The following is a 23,619-nucleotide window of genomic DNA, read 5'->3' as shown; positions in this document are numbered from 1 at the left end:
AAATCCACCAATTCGTTCATAAATTGTCTTCAATCAAAGAGACAAAGTTTTGACAGTGTACAGCAACTATTTTGATATATAAGGCATCTTACAGTTGACTTCTGATTCAGCTAACACAAATATCCAGTGTTGTTCAAATAAAAATTTGTAAGGGTTCTGCGGAACCCAGTGTCTCGCCTACTTTTGCTGTAAATCGCAGGCTCAACAAAAAATGAGGAAAAAAATCAATAAAAATATTCCTCTTGATACTATCTTTTGATTTTACGAAACTTCTGTCCAAGTTTGGTAAAAATCTAGGATAGTTAATGAATCTAATTAATGTTTTGGAAACTTTAACTGCCGACTGTATGTTATGTTAACTGGAAGAAAATCTAAGTCCATTTAAAAGTAAAATACAGAAAAAATGGATTTATATTTTTACAATATTTACTTCTGGATACTATCTTATGATCATAAATAAGCTTCTGTCCAAGTTTGGTACAAACCCAGGATAGTTTAAGAAAGTTATTAAAATTTTAAAAACTTTAACCACAGAGTGAATGTAATGTTTCCCTGCAGAAAAACTAAGTCCATTTAAAAGTAAAATACGGAAAAAATGGATTTATATTTTTACAAGTTTACTTCTGGATACTATCTTATGATCATAAACAAGCTTCTCTCAAAGTTTGGTTCAAACCAAGGATAGTTTAAGAAAGTTATTAAAATTCTAAACACTTTAACCACAGAGTGAATGTAATGTTTCCCTGCAGAAAAAAACAAAGTCCATTTATAAGTAAAATACAGAAAAAATGGAATTTTATTTTTACAAAATTTACTTCTGAATACTATCTTATGATCATAAACAAGCTTCTGTCCAAGTTTGGTAGAAATCCAGTATAGTTTAAGAAAGTTATCAAAATTTCAAAACTTTAACCACAGAGTGAATATTTGTGGAAGCCGCCGCCAACGGAAAGTAGGATCGCTTAGTCTCGCTTTTTCGACTAAAGTCGAAGGCTCGACAAAAATAGAACAAACATCATACATTACAATATGAAACACATATATAAATTACAAACCTTTGTAATTCAGAGAGGAGCCATTCTTCAAAGCCTTTTTCTGCTAGTTCTAAGCCTTTCCAAGCATTTGCAATATCCTATACAAAAGAAGAACAAAGTATATAAAGTAATCTCATTTTCACAAAAAAAAACTTCAAATGAAAGAATTGCTGTATCTGTGACTGAAGCAAATTATAACAAGGTGTTTCAAGACAATATTTCCTTCTCAAGATATAATTCACTTTCTCAAGCATTTTTTCCTTCTACAATAATGCTTGAGAAAGTAAATTTTATCTTGAGAAGTCAATTTAAAAGAGTTAGTTCACAAAGGGTCTATATTAGCCCTCAAATTCCATGATATTTAAATTAAATGATTGTTATAAACTTTTAGTGCAATAATATGTAATTTCAACTGTTTGAAGGAAATTAATTAACAACTTCTAGTTATCTACCCATCTAACATAAGTTTTCAACAAATCCTGTCATTCTCAATGATTGTCAGATTGATTGTTGGTTGCTTTATACCGCATTAGCCCATTTTCAATGTCTAATGAGATGTAATAATTATATTCATGAAATGAAACCCCTTAATTTAGTAGTAGATTTTGTGGTTTTACAAAATCTACATACTACCATATATATTTTTTTGGGGTGTTGACCACTTCTTACATTAAAGACCTTCCCAGTCCTGCTTGTTTACTTACTGAGACCATTTTTCCTTCTGTTGGTAGATAAGCTGGTCTGTTGCTCAGCCTTAACCGAGTTTGTAATGTGTTAAAACTGTTTTCTAGCCTAGCTTTATCTTCTAATTTGGGAGGTTTATGTTTCCGTCTGTAATCACGGAATTCTTCTAATTTGCGTTGAGTACCAGGTAAGGTGTTATCTGTTGTTCTGTTTTCTAACCATGGTGTGGTTTTCTTGATCCATTCAAGAAGCTGAAGAAAACAATATCATTTGAAAAGTAATTCCAAAATTTGATTTCATATCATTTATTTATAATACTGTTTGTGAATCAAAACAGACATAAAATAAATTTAAATATCTTAAACAAATGAAATATACAGCAGGTCTTTTATTTTGAATTTTCATGATTGATACACAGTAAACAAACAACTACAATCTGTGTCTTTAAAGTTTTTAAAGTCCACAAAAAAATATAATGCTTTAATAAAGCATGACTTGGCACCTAATCTTACTACACAGATCATCACCACTATCCAAAAAGTAAAATGCTCAAAGAAATTCACAAGGTCAATATATAATATCAAATTTTTTGAAATGTGTCCATAGTCTACCAGAGAAATTAAGTTACACTTTGATTTCAAATGAAATGTAACTTTGTTCTTGTCACAGAAATACTTTGTTGTTTGCTACTTTTTATGAAATAATGAAACTAAGAAATAAACCAAACTCTTGGAATTCATCTTGTTGTGCAATGAGGCAGATGTTGTTTGTCATAAACCAGGATTGCTAATAACTAAAAAAATATCAAACAATACCAGTAACTGCTCACGGATATATAAATTGTACAAAAGTTCGTTGATTTTTTTTTTAATTTCAATACTTACATCACTGGCTAGTCTTTCATATTCTTCCATCAATCTTTCATTTTCTTGATTGACTTTAAGAACCTTACAGATTCTATTAGCGGCTGTTTCTGCCTGTAATAAATATTAATATTAGATGTTAATGTGAACATGTTGATGTAATATGATTTTGAACCTACTTGTATTTTATCTACACTTCTATTCTCCAAAACATGTCACCCTACACAACTAACCTACTTGTATTTTATCTACACTTCCATTTCTCCTAAACATGTCACCCTACACAACTAACAAATACACACTACTCTTAACCTGTTTTTGGGCTAAATCCTTAAATACTGTGTGCTTAGCAGAGAAAAAAATCCCGATACCAACTTCTATGTCTTATTTATATTCAGGGGGTGTAGACCTCAAGACCTCCTTCCCAAAATGGAGACAAGAATGCTATAAGAAAAAGAAAGTCATTTATATCTATTTTAATGCAGCAGAGAACAATTCCTTTTTTTTTAGGTTGAAATGTTTTCAATAGATTAATTGCAACACTAAATGCACCCTACATTTTGATCTCGTCTTTTTATGAAGAAAAAAAAGCTGTTTATCTTTAGAAACAATTTTGACTTGTACCATTTGCATTTCTCAGTATTATTTTAAGGTGTCTGCTTTTCAAATATGTAAGATTAATAGAACTTGATCCCACCTTCTTTCTTTAATATGTTATTCAGGGTTTCCCCTGGGTCAATTATTTTCGCCACCTCTTTCGCCACTTTATTAATTTTTTCGCCAAGTAACACAAATATATTTTCCTTTAAAATTTTCCTTTTGTTCCAGCCACCCCTAAATAAGAAGTGTTTTTTACAACAAAACGAAGCATCTTATCACTTGGAATTGATCCCTCGTGTGAGGTGTAGTCATTACATTGAAGGGTTACTCTCATGTCAACCTTTTGAATAGATTTCTTCATAACGACAGTTTTCTTTTCTAGACCATCGTAAACAAGTAAAACTATATGCTTGAAACATGTGTGTAACTGAAACGACTTTGAAATACCCACTCATATCAATGATCTATATGAAAGTTAAATGATAAAAGTTTTAAATCAGAGACCTTTCTTGCTTTTGAACATTTTTCGTCATAACAACAATTTTCTCTTCTAGACTATCCTTGAAAGAAGGAGAGGAAGCGTAAAAAATTTGCTTCAAACACGTGCGTCGCAAAGTGGCTAATAAATTCCTTTTGTGACATGTGGCAGAAGCCATTTAACCATATCAATTTGTCATATCATACATCATCGCAAATTGCGAAAATGGCGACCGCCAGTGGAAACCCTGATGTTATTACTCATATTATAAACATTTTGTGTGCTATTTTTAATCCAGATATAGTATCTGCAGTATTCTCAATTCATATCTTATTGTTCTTTGTTCTTGAAGGAGTATTTTTATGGCAGATCTTTGAAAGTGTCTGTAACATTCTAGACTTGATGAGACTTTGTTCATTCAGAGCTTGGTACCACTAAATGTCTGTTTAGTTATTGATGTGTTGTTTGGTTGCTGTCTCATTGATATGTACCACAATCATATGGTCAACTTTACAATCCCAATTTACCTGTTGTGCACCAGAGAATGCATGATAATATGCTGATACATAGGTCATCACTGATCTTTCATCTGGTTTCACTGAATTTACCATATCTGGAAGAAAAATTTCCAAACTGTTATTAACTGATTACAATAAAGATTTGTTCTGACTCAAGACTGATAAAATTGTTGTTGACATTTTAAATAAAAATTCAAATTTAAAAAAAATAAGATTACAACATAAAAAACTAGATGCTCCGCAGGGCGCAGCTTTATACGACCGCAGAGGTTGAACCCTGAACGGTTGGGGCAAGTATGGACACAACATTCAAGCTGGATTCAGCTCTAAATTTGGATTGTGATTAAATACTTGACACAGCATAGGTTTCTGACACAGAATGAATGTGGTCTAATGAACTTAAAATTTTTTTTTTGCCTTTGAGCAATTCACTATGCTGTTGACTATTAATCCTCTCAAAAAAATGTTTGAAGAAATTTTCTTTTTATTTATGAAATCTGAAATGAAAAAAATTGACCCCCCAATTTTTTTTTCACATCCCCCTTTCCCTTATTTCAAAACTGATCTCAATTCAAATTTCTAATGAAGTTTGCAACAATAACCACTCAATTAAATACATCATAAAATATTAAAATGTAAAAAAAGTGCTTGACATGTTATCACTGAATGGTAAAGATTGTTTTAATCTATCAGTTGGTAGTAAAAGTGAATATACATTGTATATTGTATAAAACAATGATTGAAGTTGATTCAACTATTATTCTGGACAAAGAAAGATAACTCCAATTGAAATCCAATTGGAATTTCTTGCTATTGCACATATTATGCAATTAAATATTTCTTGCTATTGTGCAATACTGTGCAATTGAAAATATTTGCTATTGCACAATACTGTGCAATTGAAGATTTCTTGCTATTGCACAATACTGTGCAATTGAAGATTTCTTGCTATTGCTGAATACTGTGCAAATGAAAATTTCTTGCTATTGCACAATACTTAATATAATAATTTTGGATCCTGATTTGGACCAACTTGAAAACTGGGCCCATAATCAAAAATCTAAGTACATGTTTAGATTCAGCATATCAAAGAGGCCCAAGAATTCAATTTTTGTTAAAATCAAACTTAGTTTAATTTTGGACCCTTTGGACTTTAATGTAGACCAATTTTAAAACGGGACCAAAAATTAAGAATCTACATACACAGTTAGATTTGGCATATCAAAGAACCCCAATTATTCAATTTTTGATGAAATCAAACAAAGTTTAAATTTGGACCCCGATTTGGACCAACTTGAAAACTGGGCCAATAATAAAAAATCTAAGTACATTTTTAGATTCAGCATATCCAAAAACCCCAAGGATTCATTTTTAGTTAAAATCAAACTAAGTTTAATTTCGGACCCTTTGGACCTTAATGTAGAACAATTTGAAAACGGAACCGAAAATTAAGAATCTACAAACACAGTTAGCGTCGGCATATCAAATAACCCAAATTATTCAATTTTTGATGAAATCAAACAAAGTTTAATTTTGGACCCTTTGGGCCCTTTATTCCTAAACTGTTTGGACCAAAACTCCCAAAATCAATACCAACCTTCCTTTTATGGTCATAAACCTTGTGTTTAAATTTCATAGATTTCTATTTACTTATACTAAAGTAATGGTGTGAAAACCAAGAAAAATGCTTATTTGGGTCCCTTTTTGGCCCCTAATTCCTAAACTGTTGGGACCTCAACTCCCAAAATCAATATCAAAATTCCTTTTGTGGTCATAAACATTGTGTTAAAATTTCATTGATTTCTATTTACTTAAACTAAAGTTATTGTGCAAAAACCAAGAAAAATGCTTATTTGGGCTCTTTTTTGGCCCCAATTCCTAAACTGTTGGAACCAAAACTCCCAAAATCAATCCCAACCTTTCTTTTGTGGTCATAAACCATTTGTCAAAATTTCATAGATTTCTATTAACTTAAACTAAAGTTAGAGTGCGAAAACCAAGAAAATGCTTATTTGGGCCCTTTTTGGCCCCTAATTCCTAAAATGATGGGACCAAAACTCCCAAAATCAATCCCCACCTTCCTTTTGTGGTCATAAACCTTGTGTTAAAATTTCATAGATTTCTATTCACTTTTACTAAAGTTAGAGTGCGAAAACTAAAAGTATTCGGACGACGACGCCAACGTGATAGCAATATACGACAAAAAATTTTTCAAAATTTGCGGTCGTATAATAATTAAAACATGTTTGAGTAAAAGATATTCTTTTATTGATAATAAATTAAATTCCAGGTTTATAAATTATTGCTACAGAGATATTTCTCCACTGTGTACTTTTTGATAGTTAAATGTTGAAATTGAACATATAAGACCTGTAAAAAATTTAAAAAGTTGATAGAGAGGGCAAATTATTTTCATAATCAAAAGATCAAAAGATCAAATAGTAAGGCAACTGCCTATCAAATTTCATTGACCCATTATTAAGGGTTCCTCACTCAGTGACCTAATAACAATTTCAATTTTTGATGACACTTGATGAAAACTGCATATATAAGTCTAGTCTCTCATTTTTATCTAAACTAAATAAAAAGTATATGAACATGGATAAAGAACAGAAATCCTAAATATGAACACATAATAGTTACCTTCTGGATCCAACATTCTTGGAATATCTAAGTGCTGTTCTGCTACATTGAATGCTGTGTTTAAGTTCTCTAAAGGATTTTCCTGATGAATTGAAAATACGATCATTTATTATATTATAAGAATCATACTCCTATTACACATGTACATCCTTGTTTCTTCATTAATTCACTATGAGAACATAATATTAATGACAGATTTATTTATACTATAAAGTTCAATCTTTTCTTATACCAATCAACACTTCTGATACTATAAATTTACCATACAGGTTTTTACATGTGCTTAAATATATCTAGAGCCAGCAATTTTGGATGTGCGATCCATTGAACTCTATGAATGAGAATATTTGTTGAATCCAGTATGAACTTTCACTAATGATTTACACAAATTTATTGCTTGGTAAATAATAGTTGTTAAAATATTTCCCCTAGTGTGTGGGGTCTTTTTGGAATTTACCATGAGTGGCAATAAAACTTTCTCCAAATTAAACTGACTACAGTGAGCAATTTTACTTAGATCCAGAAAAAAACAAAATGAGATAACAAAAAGATCAAATGTCACTTGAAACTAAATGAGTATTATAAGTATTATTGTATCGATTTTTTGTTATTTTTTAAATTATCCTATAATATTATTATTAAATGTTTTTGTTCATTGGTGTGTTTTGCTATCATACTCATATGTATTAATAAATCAGTTATTTTGTATAAAACATTTTTCTACAAAAGTGTTAGTAATTCACAACAAGTAATCAGAACTATTATAAAATTTGCATTTCTAAAAAATATCAGCCATTTGCTGAACACAAGGTTAATTCAATGCATGCTGGCAAAAGGTAAATGCACAAATTTGGCAAAAAAATAAATCGGCAGCGAAAAAAGGATAAGCAACAACTGAAAAAAAAAATTGTGAATGTGATGCCCCTGCTTGCTTATCGTATAAAGTTATTAAGAGGACATAAATGAACCAGATGCTTCGCAGGGCGTAGCTTTATACGACCGCAGAGGTTGAACCCTGAACGGTTGGGGCAAGTATGGACACAACATTCAAGCTGGATTCAGCTCTAAATTTGGATTGTGATTGAATAGTTGACACAGCATAGGTTTCTGACACAGAATGAATGTGTTCTAATGAACTTAAAATTTTTGTTTTCTCTTAGAGCAATTTACTATGCTGTTCAATATTAATCCTCTCAAAAAATGTTTGAAGAAATTTTCTTTTTATTTATGAAATTTCAAATGAGAAAAATTGAACCCAATTTTTTAATCACATCCCCCTTTCCCTTATTCCAAAACTAATCTCAATTAAAATATTCTAATGGAGTTTGCAACAATAACTACTCATTTAAATACATCATAAAATATTAAGATGTAAAAAAACTGCTTGTTATCACTGAATGGTAAAGATTATTTAAATTTATCAGTTGGTAGTAAAAAGTGAATATACATTGTATATTGTATATAACAAAGATTTAAGTTGATTCTGGACAAAGAAAGATAACTCCAATTAAAAAAAAATCTTGCAATAAGATATTTCTTGCTTACTATTTTGGACAAAGAAAGATAACTCTAATTAAAAAAAAAATTGCTATTTCACAATATTGTGAAATTAGATATTTCTTGCCATTGCACAATACTGTGCAATTGAAAAGACTTGCTATTGCACAATACTTAATATAATAATTTTAGATCCTGATTTGGACCAACTTGAAAACTGGGCCCATAATCAAAAATCTAAGTACATGTTTAGATTCAGCATATCAAAGAGGCCCAAGAATTTAATTTTTGTTAAAATCAAACTTAGTTTAATTTTGGACCCTTTGGACCTTAATGTAGGCCAATTTGAAAACGGGACCAAAAATGAAGAATCTACATACACAGTTAGATTTGGCATATCAAAGAACCCCATTTATTCAATTTTTGATGAAATCAAAAAAGTTTAATTTTGGACCCCGATTTGGACCAACTTGAAAACTGGGCCAATAATCAAGAATCTAAGTACATTTTTAGATTCAACATATCAAAGAACCCAACCGATTCATTTTTTGTCAAAATCAAACTAAGTTTAATTATGGACCCTTTGGACCTTAATGTAGACCAATTTGAAAACATGACCAAAAGTTAAGAATCTACATACACAGTTAGATTCGGCATATCAAAGAACCCCAATTATTCAATTTTGATGAAATCAAACAAAGTTTAATTTTGGACCCTTTGGGCCCCTTTTTCCTAAACTGTTGGGACCAAAACTCCCAAAATCAATACCAACCTTCCTTTTATGGTCATTAACCTTGTGTTTAAATTTCATAGATTTCTATTAACTTATACTAACGTTATGGTGCGAAAACCAAGAAAAATGCTTATTTGGGTCCCTTTTTGGCCCCTAATTCCTAAACTGTTGGGACCTAAACTCCTAAAATCAATCCCAACCTTTCTTTTGTGGTCATCAACCTTGTGTCAAAATTTCATAGATTTCTATTAACTTAAACTAAAGTTATAGTGCGAAAACCAAGAAAATGCTTATTTGGGCCCTTTTTGGCCCCTAATTCCTAAAATGTTGGGACCAAAACTCCCAAAATCAATACCAACCTTCCTTTTATGGTCATAAACCTTGTGTTAAAATTTCATAGATTTTTATTAATTTTTACTAAAGTTAGAGTGCGAAAACTAAAAGTATTCGGACGACGACGACGACGCCAACGTGATAGCAATATATGACGAAAATTTTTTCAAAATTTGCAGTCATATAAAAATGATAAAAGTGACGCTATTTGATCTGTATTTTGTGGTAATAAGCATGGTGTACAAGTTTCAGAACATTTGGTTGAGGCATATTAAAGTTAGAGAATGAAAACAAAATTCAGCAATTTTAATGTTCATAAAGGGGCATCCAATTTCGAACTTATCTGTATTATGTTATAAGCATTGTGTATAAGTTTCATAACATTTGATTGAGGCAAACTAATGTTAGAGAATGGAAACAAAAATCAGCATTTTTTCTATTGGTAAAGGGGCATAACTCTTTAACAGTTATAGTGAAGCCACCCAATATCACACTTGATCTTGTGTTGTTAGGTATCAGCATTTTGTAGGTTTCATATTTGGTTGAGGCAAACTAAAGTGAGAGAATAGAAACAAACTTAGGGACATATGTACAGACCGACAAGGGTAAAACTTAATGCCCCTCCCTTACCAACGGGGCATAAAAAGAATGTTACTATAATTGTAGATCAAAGAAATGAACTTTCTGGCTAAACTAACTCTTAAAATAAATGTATTTGAAAATTCCTCAAATTTGGAAGATCAAAGGTCATTCATAAAACATTGCTTTTTGTTTGATCTTTTTCTTACTTAGGATATACAATACAACCAAGTTATGACTTTCAATTCCATAAAAAATGTATTTAACTAGTTACTCTTGTTGAGTTGAAAGTTGTTGGGGTTTTTTCTGTAGTTAAACATGGCTTCCTTCACTCACCTTTGATAATTTGTGGTAATCTATTAAATCTGGACGATGTCTATGAATCAAGGCACAAAATGCCAGTCCATCCTTAAAGCTGAAGACAAAAAGCAAATACATGCTGGGTTAAGGATTTTGTACTATGTGGTTCTGATTAATTACATGTCTGTCATTTGTTTTACTTTCTAATGATCACTCTCAAAACAACATGCATAAAATTCTTCTGCATTAGTTAGATTTAATGACATGATGAAATGTTCATGGTTTTTATCATCAAAAGATCAATATGAATAAAATTTCTGTTTACAAAATGACAGACATGTACTGGTAATAGACATTTTAAATAACTGAAAAACAAGATTTCAATACATGCTTAACTCAGATTCAATTCTGTTAGAGTGCTTGAAATTTTTTGTGAGATTCTGGTATAGATATCTTTTAACAATATTTGTCTTTTTGGAACTAAAGTGTTCTTAATAAACTTTTTAAAAAAAGTCTTAAGTTTCAAAAATTATATTTCATGTTTGAGAAATTAAAAACAAGTCAAGAATAAGACATATTAATCAAAATCTAGTACAGAATGGGGATAACTAAAAATAGATTTCAGATAACCAGAACCAACACTATTTTATCCAAGCACAAATAAACAAGCAATCAGAGAATGACAATGATCAAGTTAGGCTAATTTCAAAGTTTTACTGATAACACAAAATATCATTTTTTTTCCTTTTAAATAGAAAGATATATTGAACAAATTTCATAGCAAAACGTTCCAAACATAAAACACAAAATCTAGGTATATTTTTTATAGTTTATTATTTTTAGCTTCTTGAATATTTATCACTTCATTGTCATAAGTTCATACTTTCTACTTTTTTCACTCTATGAAATAAAAATGCATGCAACAGCACATCTCGTTTTTCCTCTAAAATAGGAGATATTACATGGGTTCTGCAAACTAACAGAATTAACATCAGGGGTGCAGTGTGTTTACCCTTGAAAGCTTGTAATAATCTATTAACTCAGGACGATGTCTATGGATTAAGGCACAGAATGCTAGACCATCCTTCCAACTGAAATAATCAAAATGGTTTTAATACACTGCTATATAAGTATTTTGACTTATATCATATAAATCACAACTGATGAATTTTCTGTGTAAAGGGTGATTTAATAATGAATTTTCATATATGCCTTGAATATGGTGCATTTATATGAAAATGAATCTTTGTATAATATTAAACAGTTATCATGGTTATGTTACCTAAAGTAGTCCCGACTCTAGACCAAACAATAGTATCACACAATTTTCACATCTCATGAGTATATTAAAAAAAAACAGTGTTTGAGCAAGGAAGCTTGTGTTAGCACATACTTAATGATATCCATTAACTAATAGATCATGTCATGGAGACTGTTCCAAAATTAACAAAAGTTTCCCTATGAGTAAGAAACACTGTAAACCTTTAATCTTATAAGAATGTGATATAGAAAGATTTGATACAGGCTTTCTTTTCTTTCTGGACAGCTTATACAAGTGTACCTGCAGAAATGTTTCACCTGCTTAACTGTGTGATCATGACTGGAATTTATGTTTGACTAGTACAAAAATTAACCATCCATGAAAATGAAGTCAAGGTCAGATAACCCTACTAGAAGGACATTTTCACCCTTCAATCATTCCATACACATAAAATAACTGACTTTTGCTTAAAAAATTAAGGAAACACTTCAAAACAGACTAAACACTGAAAAATTAACATTGACCAAAAAACATTGAAAAGAAAGTCAAGGTCAGATGAACCTTGAAAATGAGGTTAAGGAAAACATATATATGCCAGACAAAAGCTTCAAAACATTTAGTATACATGTTATGAAGTTTCAAAGTCTTCCACTGACTGAAATATAAACCTTCAAACAAATAATGCTGTTGCTGCCTAATGTTTCACATCCATGACTACATCATGGACTACACCACAGACAAGACCAACATATATTTCCTAATCTTAAGTATTTTGATTATTGGCATCTAATACCATAGCATATATACATCTGTACATTGTTTAAATTCCTTTTATTCAGTCACCGACTTGTGCAGGGTATTTGACTTGCCTCATATGGAAATTCTGAACATTAACATTTTTATAAGGTGCAGTCTTTCTTTGACACCAAAGCAGAAGACCTTCTTTTGCTGTTAATTCTGAAAGTAAACAAAAATATTGTCAACAACTGATTTAAATAAATTCTATATGCACAATATTTCAATAACAAATACCAATGTCTACCAAAACCATGATTATTAGTACATGTACATGTACCAACAAATAAAACTAGAAGCTCAAAGGAGCCTGTATAGATCACTTTGCTTTGTTCAGAAATTGATCCAATGGAATAAAAAAATAATCAGTTTCTTGGGTATGTGAGAGCTCTGGTGATGGTTGTCTGATAGACAATCATACCACATTCACCTTTTTTTCTAATAAAATTAAAACAGCTGGTTCACAACTTTGTGCCCTTTAGAAGAACTTAGCATGTTTGGTGAGCTGGAGCAGTATAACCTTCTTTATTATTTTATTATAAATGTATGGACTTTTTAATATTGGCCCTATAACATGCCCAAGGTATTGATAATGGCCAAAGATGGTTGCAATGGCCCTGAGGCAAGCTCTGTGACTAAGTTAAGACTGTGGTAGCTTTTTCTCCATTCCTAATCATGCTAATGACCAGTTGTCGATATTTTCCATTTATAAAGCATAAACATATTGTAGTAAGTTGGTTAATAATAAAGGACACTAGCAAATCACAATGTGCAATAATGATCAATCATCAGAACACAGACTACTCAAAGTAAGAATAGTAAATCTGTCTTAATTATTCTTCCCAGCTTATTTATATTCGCTAAATAAAGATAATTGTAATAGCATAACATTAAGTACTTGGACAAGAAATCAGAAATTACATCTGACAATATTGACAAAAAACAAATCCATGGATGTGAATGCTAAAAGACCAAGTTCAGATATGAAATTCTGAATCTCCTTCATGGTAATTAGTTTCTTAGTTCATGTGTCAATGTGTGTAGGTTTATCTAACCTAGTTTATATAAAAGTGTTATGAACTGACTGTTTCTGTATTGACCCTGTTATAGATTCTCTATCAGCTATAATGGCTCTCAACTCTTCAAGTCTGGATTCAAATACAGCTAACATTGAAAATATAACAGGGCCATAACAGTAACAGCCAGTTAATACTTAATAACATTAGTGCAATAACCTATTTTTACTATTAGAATCTGCTGTGGTAGTTGAGGAGTAAATGATGACTAACCTTCTACAGTAATATCTTGAATGGCAAATCTCAGAATAATGGTCCATATCATACCAAGTGTCATTTTACAATTACCGTCTACAATTTCTGGAGAAAAAAAGGGAAAAAAATCATTTTAAAGAATTAGTAATAACAAATTCAAATGTGTATAAATAAACATATATCTTTAATAAACAATTAATAGGAATAAAAGTTTATATTTTTAGTGCTTTATTCTTTACAAGACCTTTCAAGTTGAAATTTGACTTTGTAACATCACTAGAGAACATCATCAAAAAGGGGTTCTGTGATGCAAAATCATTGTTGATCTTTCCTGTCTAGGGTAGGTAGAGATGTTTTATTTTTGGATTATGTGTTGTTATTAAAGTATAAGTTGTTTTTCATCTGGTTTGTATTTTGGAATTCAGGGCCAATAATATTCAGCTTCTTTTCTCATCTATTCCATTGTTATTGCATGAGAAATTCAACACTGTAATTGGATCTTTATTGGTATTAATATTGATTTTTGTTATCACTCATAATCAGTCAATTAAAATCAAACTAATTTTACTTTCCTATACTGTGGATACATTATTTTTCATTGGATACCAATTTTCATAGGTATAGACAAACAATGAATTCAAATGTTCAACAAATAACATATTTCAAAAGGCTTGGTAAACAGATATTGCCAAAACCACGAAATCACATATCCACGTAAATGCAAGTTTTCAGCAATCCACTAAAACTGATATCCACTTGACGAAAATAAATAAATCCACAGTACATGTTTGTACATAAACACATTCATGGCTTTACAATCTGTTGATCCCTGTATCTTGGCGTTGCATAAGGTCATGTTTTTCTCTGACTATTTAAGACATCTTCACACTAAATCTATTGGATGTGTATGGGTTGATAATCCTATATTAGTCTAAGATGCATGATAGTTTTTTTTATAAGGGTTATTGGTTTTGAATTAGCTTTCAGTAACTGTGTGTACTCTCATATCTGTACTTCACGTACAATGTACTTAAGGCCTAAAAAAAAATGTTGTGTTTCCGGTCACCCGACCGACCGTCCTTCGGACCCCCCGACTCAAAAGTTTTTAAAGCTGATGTGGGAAAAAAAATAATTTGTATACCTACCGACCATTTATTCTGAGAGAAAATAAAAAATTCAAAGTCCCTCAATCTTTTTATCGTCCCAAAAGAAAACAACGCTAATTTTTAGAATGTACTGGAAAGTGGAATCTTCTTGGCTAATTATATATGCGGGAGCATGCGCAGTAGTTACTTTCGTTTGTCAGTGTTTGAACATGGCAACAGAACAGGTCCTATTCAATGTCCAATGTGGAAAGTGTGACCATTTCGCGGAGAAAAAAATATTTCTAAATTTTACAGAAAGTAACACCTTTTTTGACATTTATAGCAATGAAATTCATCCAATGTCTAACATCGATGAAAAAGAATACACAACACAAATTTTGTGCTCGGCAAAAATGACTGGACCGAGATTGATGACAACAGAGACATATAATACAGTTGGAACAATGCAATCTTTTGGAATTAAATTTATCAAATTTTCATGCCAGACCCTTCTTCAAAATGAACCTGATATTAATCCATCTGAAACTGGTCAGCCAATCAACGCTTTAGACATTCTGATGAAAAGCCACAGATGCTTTGCCAAAAGAAAGTGTCCTGCCAGGGAACAGTGTATATAATATATTTGTCTATCTGTAGGTTTGGGATGATGTTTGGTTCATGTTCCTATAAATGAATCTGCCCCACATCTTCTCAATTTCTTTCTTTGACAATCCCAAACTTTTGGTCCTGATCGAAACAGGGGAATTGGGTTTAAAAAGCTAATTTCCATGGGGAAGTGCTGCCCAATTTTTTTTTAGGTTTGGACTTAGTTTTTTTTCAGGGGTATTTTAAAAGGGGGTAAACTAAAAGTTATTTCAGGGGGATTTTAAAAGGGGTAAACTAAAAGGTATCTCAGGGAGATTTTTAAAGTGGGTAATCAATCTCTTTCTATGAAATCCCAAACTTTTGTCTGGTAACTGGAAATTGAGTTTTATATAACTTAAGCTTATTTCATAATATTATAAAAAAAAAAATCCCTACCTACCGTCCCTTCCAAATTTCAAGGGGGTGATCGGAAACACAACATTATTTTTTTTTAGGCCTAATGTCTTTTTTGTTGTGAAGATGGTACACTGTCCACATCAACTTATTTGTATCCATCTGTCAGATGAGTAAAACCTTTTTCAGCTGATTTTATAGTTTGTTCTTATGATGTAGTCTTAGTTATCATTGTTTTTCGTTCATTATTTTGTGCATAAATTAGGTGATAGTTTTCCTCGTCTGAATTGTTTTACATTTGACATTTCAGGGCATTTAATAGCTGACTATGTGGTATGGGCTTTACTCATTGTTGACAGCCATATGGTGACCTATAGTTTCTGTGTCATTTGGTCTCTTGTAGAGAGGTGTCTTACTGGCAATCATACAACATCTGCTTATTTTTTTATCAATGCAATCAGTACCACTTGTTTAAATATGAAAAATCATCTTTTCCTATTTACAACACCAACATAAAAGTCATATTTGATGTACAAGTAACTGTATTCATGAATGAAGTATATCCATGTGGTATATTCATTTTGTATGCAGGTGAAAATTATTTTATGCATTAAGCAGTCACAATAGATAATCCTTTGTTGACATCTGCCCACATTCACTATGTTAAATACACTAAACTGGTGAAGAAAAATCCTTTAAATATCATCGTTAATCCGTATTGAACTGATATCTTACCCTCTGCTCCAATAGACACTAATCTAACACCCTTGCTGGCAATAAAATCAAGAGCTTTATTCACATTGGCAATTTTGTGAAACCTCATCTTTCCTCTATCTGGTCTGGGTAACTGTTCCCCTGATATAACTTCTAATAATAACATAAGTTTTAAGCCATTTTTAAAGTCTTCATCTATGTCTTCTATTTGAGTTCCTGCTTTTCGTAGATGTGAATTGCACCATGCTGTGAATGTCTAGAAAATAAAACCATTGAATTAATTAACAAAAAATAAATTTGGTACTTTTTTGGGTCAACCTTCTTCAGGAACACTCAAAAATAGTTGGTATACTATTAGGGACGACATCAAAAGTTCAATGTAGGATAAAAAACTTAATTCACATAGTTTTTTCGCTGACCCCCACCCCCCTCTTAACTTAATTTGGGAAAAATTGATTTTCCAATAGGGATATTTGTAAAAATCGATTTTAGATATACAAAACTTGCAGAATTTTAACCCCCCCCCCCCCCCCCACCCCCAAACTATTTGATTTAAGTTTTTTATCCTACATCGATCTTTTGATGTCGTCCCTTACTAACCTAAGAATTTCAATACAACATAACTTTGTTCTTATGAAAACGTGTACTGTACATTAACATTGCATTACACATACTGTCATGTATTTAAACAAAATGTAACTTTACTACCTGGTATTGAGCATTTTAGAAAGATAATTTGCATTGTACAATGTTATACAGTAATAAATTTGGTCATTTCATTAAGATCTGTTTTAAAAAATTTTACCAAATTTGCATTAATTTTTGTTTCAAATCCTTTCCCAGTAATAAAACTGCCATTCTATATTATATAATAATTGAAAGGCTCTATGAATTACTATTTTGATGCCTTCATGAGATATTTTCTAATGATCTGTATATCTTCAATGTTACTGATAGAAGAATGAACTGATCAAGATCAGATGAGTTATTTCATTATGTAATCACTTTTCTGCATAGGCTATAAGCAATTACTGCTTGAATATCAAAACTTTTATTTAGTAAAATAGGAAGGCAGTTTCCATGAATTTTTCACCAATCATAAACATGTGCTTGATTTACTATACATGCAAGAATTCATCTTTATGACTTTTATTTTAATTGCTAAATGTGACTTTTTTCATACCAAATTAAATCTGACAATAAATTTAATCCTTGAAAAAGCAAATGAGTGTAGTGAATTATTCACACAAGATAATGGAAACTAGCATACTTGTACGAACTCTGCAAGAAGGTAGATGAGTTTTGGTAATGAAAAAAGGAGCTAATGATTTTTGTCAATGTAAATGAAAATCTGTTATAAAAGAGATAATCATGTAAAACTGTACTTTGTACTTTTTTAAAATTGACCAAGTATGCATCATATAAAGAGAACACATCAACCAAAGACATGTACAATGTAATTGCGTACATGTGCATGTAAATACATGACATGTGTATGTGGTTGAATGTGTGCTACATCATACATGTAAAAATTTGACAGGACTATAACACCTGTCTTATGATTTGACTGGCATGTACAAAATGTACATGTATGTTTAACCATTTTATTTATGTAAAAAAAAATGAGAATATCCAAACTAAGCATGTACATATAAACAAAAAAGTATTTACACATGAACTATTTTGCATTTAATCAATCTTGAAATAAGAATTCATTGGCAATAAAAAGTGAAATTTTATGTGGATTAGGACCTATGTCAAGATAATCTAGCAGCTGATTTTAAAAGATAAGGTAAAAGTCAAAGTTTTATGGAAAGTTGATGGGCATATTTAACAAATAAACAATGTTTAGGAACACAGGCTAATTTAAGAATGTACATGTATACATGTACCAAAATATTTTTTCCATAATGCACCCAATAGATGGAAAAACACTGGAGAGACAGGAATTTGTGACAAACTAGTAGTGAAACTACACTGTAAGAAAAAGGAATGAAAATTAAATTCATATAGTAAATGGGTTTAACTTTTAAAAGTTAGTGAAAAAATGCTTCTGCTTTTTGGTCCAAAATATTCTATATAAATCTCCTTTCAATTTCAAAATTTTGTTCTCCCATGGCCATTTATCTACATTATTTTTATATCATTCAAAACCCACAAAACTTGATTTTTTCCCAAAAATAAAAATCCAAAAATCAAGTAGTATTACTCTGGTATAGTAAAAGTGAAGAAAACAATAAAATTCAGCAATTTATCATCTGAAAGTGTGAAGGGTGGAGGTTCACATAGACTGTCTATATAACCTCATTTCTCAGTGATATTGTAGTCTTTTTTCAAAACTACCTCTACCGTTTTTTATTGGGAAAATGCATATTTTTTATTGAAATTGGGAAATTTGTATATTTTATTTTAAACCCATCTCCGATTATTTGCTGACCTGTGCTGTCTTTTTTGCACTGTTTTTCATGTATATTTTGGTTGTCAGACATTTTCATAATTGTATAAATAAACCAATTGTTCAGACGTTTCGGCCATTGGCCTTCTTCAGTTATTTATTATTCCTCTAAACTACATGGCTTACATTTCTTTTTTCAACCTGAAAGGCACTTTTTGGAGAGGGTAAAGAAACAGAAACAAAGATGGTACTTAATGCATTGAAAACCACATGTGTTACAAACACCATGATGATTCTGATCAGAAAACCGGATCTCAAAAGTGCTTCCTAATATCAAAATAATAACATGAATACGAAATTTACAAACATTACTACCAATGCCATCACTGTTTGGGGAAAATGTAAAACTTTTTGGGAGGAATTTCAAGCCATTTTTTTTTAGTAATTGGGAATTTTCTCTAGGGGAAAAAGCCGAATTTCGGCTGTAATATGAGGCAAACAATATCACTGTTTCTGGATATAGTTATAAAAAGAAAACCATACTTTGATTTATAGAGATTGCTTATATTATTTATACTTCAAGTGAAATGTGTTATATTGGGAAGTTAATCATATTAAAGTTGGTACTACAAACTGATATCATGAGATGTTTATATTTTCTCAAAAAAAATGAATCATACATCCTTCTACTTGTTAAACCAATTAAATTTCAAAAATATTTAAGAAATTCAAATCAAATTCTAGAGATTTCATCATGTCAAAAATATGTTTGCACAATCTGCACCAAAAACTTTTTCAACTACTAGTTCAAACACCAATATTCTGACATTTTTCTTATTTGGCCAAACAAAGTTTTGCAAAAACTTACTAGTCCGAATGAAATTTTACTAGTCTGGGGCATCGGACTAGTGGCTAACCGTGCAGACTGCGAACTTGCATTAAAAAGGTCTGTGACTAGTATACTTTTATCGTAGGTTTATTTGTTTATTATTACAGGTATTATTCAATTTGCATCATATCTTATACATTTTTATTTTAAGTATCCTTATATTTATAATTGAATCATTCTTACTTGCAAAATTAAATAAATAGAATTAACAGATTATATTTTAAAGTAACAAAAAAAAAAATCAACACATTTTCATAATAATTCAATTCAACTTTTAAGTCCAAATTCCCATTTATTTATATTGTATCAAATCCTTGGCATCAATGACCTTGACTACCCAAGAGGGCTTTATTCTGTTGTCTAAATACATGTACATGTGTACATTGTATGTAAAAATGTACTCGTTTACATGTACATGTATGAATTTTTGGATTTTTACTGATAAATGGACTTCGATTTTTCACATTTAACATTCAAGTTCAGTCTGAGGTTCAAGTTTTTCAGTCATCAATAACTTTGTAAAACCGTTTTGGAATTTCATGAAATTTAGACAGATGCTTATTAATGACTAAAATTGGATATCACAAGCAACTTTTTTTTAGCTTAAGTGCACACAGACTCTTTATAGGATAAAACTGTACTTAATCTTGGTAACAGTTTGAATATTTTGATCATTATTAAAGTAACCACAGAGGAAAAGGAGTGTGTTTGTCATTCTTTCAAATACATTTGTACTTAAATATACCCAATGGAAAGTCACAATTGTTCATATCACAATGCAGAGTAAGCTAACAAAATTTACAGTTTTGTCGCACAAGGTGATAAAAAATAAGAAGCCACAGCCACATGTTCAAGAATTTAGTATTAAGCAGAGAATATGAAGGTCTTTTATATACCAATAAAGTTTACTTTTGCAAAATAATTAAATTTATCACATTTTATAGTAGGATGTAGTTCAACAAAAACCACTGCAAGCAATAAACATTTTGTGCTTACACACTGGATCATAATCAGAATGTACATACTACATTGCTGACCTTGAACTTTGTATTATAATTTTTAATATAAGCAATCTCTATAAATCAAAGTATGGTTTTCTTTTTATAAACATCAGTTTTTTTAATGGCCTGGAGTAAATAAATTAACTATTTTCTATTCATATTAATTTACAACCCTTTTTGAACTTATCATTTTTGATAAGGCATCCGTTATCTTATTAATTAATATCATCTGACATTGATAAAAAACCTTTAGGTAGTACGAAACTGGCTGGTATGTCAAAAATTACCATAATACATTTTCATCAGTAAATATTACTTGTCATAATGTTATATAATGTCATACAATCCAGCTGGTCAAGATTACTAGTTCAGAATTAGCTAGTGAATGAAGAACACCTTGATTTGATATCCAACTGGCAAGGCCATTTTTGGTAATGGGAGTGTTACAAACTTTCTGCTGTGTCTAGAGTTTTCCATAGACTATATTGCAAAGCTTAATTAAAAAGACAAAGGAGTTTAAAAGAAACCCAGTCAATGAAGTTTTCTAAATAATAAATCTTGGTGAAATTAAATAGCAAGTAATTGATTAGATGGAATGTAATACTATCTCTGGAATGCCAGGTGTGTGATCATTACACATCACTAAACATGCGTAACTAAATACACCTACTACCTTTCATATGAATGATGTCGGTATGAAAAGTACATCTAGGAAAAATATAGTTACTGGAAAATATGGACACTTGTTATTTGTTTTAAATTTATAATTGAAGAAAAACGTATTGAAAACAATAAGGAAACCAAAATTAAAAACTTTATTTTTTGTTACAAGTTAAATAATAGCCATTCCTTATTCATTGTAAACTAATTTTAGTAAAACGGCACTTTAATAGAAAGGTTAAAACAGTGACACAGATTATGAATCAATCATATACATAAAGTCTCCATTATATTGGCTCCGCCCCTTTATGACTTTTCCTTATTTGGTTTCATCATGGCTGCCGACGTTTTTGAAAACTAAGAAAATATGTTTCAATAAACTTTCAATTTTGGAAACTGCAATTCGACGACATTCGATGTCGTTTTTAACTTTTAAACGGTATGCAATCACAAAAATATCTGGACTATTCTTACTGCAAACACCGGTCAAGACAAAACATATCCGGCACAAGTTTACAAACCTTTTTTTGTTGTTTTTCCCAGGCCGGGTCAAGTAACCCTTCCCTATCCCATTCCTCCTCCTCTTCTCCGTATCCGTCACTTGGGTAATCATCCATTTTGAAGGCTCCTCTCTGTGTAAGGCAGAACTAAAAGCGATATTTGATGTTTGTTGTTTCCCCCCGGCGTTAGCTTTGCAAAGAGGGAAATACCAGTTTTTACACCTCACTAGAGGTCGCTGATCACGTGGTTATTTCCGGTTTACTCGAAACACCTTTGGATTTATCTAAAACCATAACGAAGAAAATGCGGGAAAAAATATCAAGAGGCTTACATGGTTCCAATAAAATATTGTCAAAATATTGTCTATTGACGTTCCACTTAAAAAATATTAAAAGATCAATTCATTTAGTACAACCTAATATAGATTGAATTCAGAATATTGGATAATAATAAAAAAAGAGCTCAATAATTGAAAATACTTTTGCAGTAAAACCGTTATGATAGCTTATCGACCTTATCCTGGATCACCCTGTCGATTCTTATTTGTTTGACGTCTTTTTACTATATCTGATTGAATGTGCACTGATTGATATATTTTTTTCTGGGAGAACATAGATTTAAATTCAACAGCTAATATAAAAATGAATAGGTGAATCCACTAAATAATATGCCACTGAGTAGTAATTCTTTCGAATTCAACAATTTGAGAGAAAATGCCAATATAAGTTGAAGTGTTTTGGATAATTTTATGTTTTTATATGGTATCGTTGTGATTTTTTAAAATACACACAAAATAAAAACAACATGTTTACTTGTCTAAATTTTTTTTCATTTTAGAAAAGGCTTTTGCCGGACACCTACTTTATCATCAATCCATGGAAGATAGGACGGTCAAGGTTTTGATAACACCAACCAGACGGACATCTTACAAATCTTACGTATTTCTGTGGAAATTCAATTCAGCATAAACGTGACTGTACGCGGAACAAAACGCTAAATGTGTTATTGAAGTTGGAGGTTTAGTTAGCTATGAAACCAGGTTAATTAAATCCACTATTTTTTTGGAAAAGTCAGATTTTTTCCCAATCGTTCTGTTGGCTGATATAGTCACCGAGTTCGATTAGATTTTGGTATTAATAATTTTTTATCATTTAAAATCAAGTCAAGTTGTAAAAAAAAAAATATGTGATAACTGAGGAATATATGAATGGGTTACGAGTTTGCCATGAAATATATTTATGGGTCAGGATTTCACAAGACTTACACTACAATATATGAACGAGCTTTTGATTTTTAAATGAACTATAGATGTTAGTTTTTTCATTTTGTCTCTTGTAGAGAGTTGTCTCATTGGCTATCACAACACATCTCCTTATTTTAGATTTAATTCCACCTTTTTAGTAACTAAGCCTTGTAGTTCGGTAATTTTGTAACTCAGGCATACTTGTCTTGTTCGAGGACAGTCTGATAAAAAGCCCCCACTATCCACTTGCTTAATTAGTTTTAATCAGACTGGTCCGAGGACAAAGTTATCGTCCTTTGATTTTCGTTTTCTTTAGATATACAGTCCCTAGTGTGAACAGCGTATATTATTTTAGTAAACTTTTCAAATTTTCGTTTTATACTTAATGCATGAAATATTAAGTAGGGGATGCCGGGATGAATTTACATAATACCAAAAATTTGGTGGTGAATTTTATGCGATTTGGGCCAGTTAAAAAGGTCTGAAGCTGTCGAACTGAATTATAGACCCCTATCGACGAGCAGAAAAGGACACAAAAAAAAA

The 23,619-nt window shown here is 30.9% G+C and overlaps 1 protein-coding gene across 2 annotated transcripts in view; it reads right to left on the bottom strand.

Moving 5' to 3' along the window:
- The window catches only part of LOC143069334 (alpha-actinin, sarcomeric-like), a 35,554-nt gene extending 13,476 nt beyond the window's left edge, over positions 1–22,078 (bottom strand). Inside the window, exons 1-10 of one of the 2 annotated variants that reach the window (XM_076243915.1) lie at positions 21,854–22,078; positions 16,409–16,643; positions 13,608–13,694; positions 12,393–12,480; positions 11,275–11,353; positions 6,821–6,902; positions 4,187–4,272; positions 2,603–2,695; positions 1,739–1,969; positions 1,056–1,132 (exon numbers count right to left, since the gene is read on the bottom strand). In XM_076243915.1, the coding sequence (XP_076100030.1) occupies positions 1,056–1,132; positions 1,739–1,969; positions 2,603–2,695; positions 4,187–4,272; positions 6,821–6,902; positions 11,275–11,353; positions 12,393–12,480; positions 13,608–13,694; positions 16,409–16,643; positions 21,854–21,949 (1,154 nt within the window). In that variant the 5' untranslated portion in view covers positions 21,950–22,078. Of the gene's footprint in view, positions 1–1,055; positions 1,133–1,738; positions 1,970–2,602; positions 2,696–4,186; positions 4,273–6,820; positions 6,903–10,298; positions 10,378–11,274; positions 11,354–12,392; positions 12,481–13,607; positions 13,695–16,408; positions 16,644–21,853 lie in introns of both variants that reach the window. The other variant, XM_076243913.1, reaches the window with a different exon arrangement.
- Between the last annotated feature and the right edge of the window lie 1,541 nt (positions 22,079–23,619).

The sequence above is a fragment of the Mytilus galloprovincialis genome, chromosome 3 (assembly GCF_965363235.1).
Source record: "Mytilus galloprovincialis chromosome 3, xbMytGall1.hap1.1, whole genome shotgun sequence".
Taxonomy (NCBI): Eukaryota; Metazoa; Mollusca; class Bivalvia; order Mytilida; family Mytilidae; genus Mytilus; species Mytilus galloprovincialis.
This window is presented reverse-complemented; position numbering and strand designations above follow the sequence as displayed.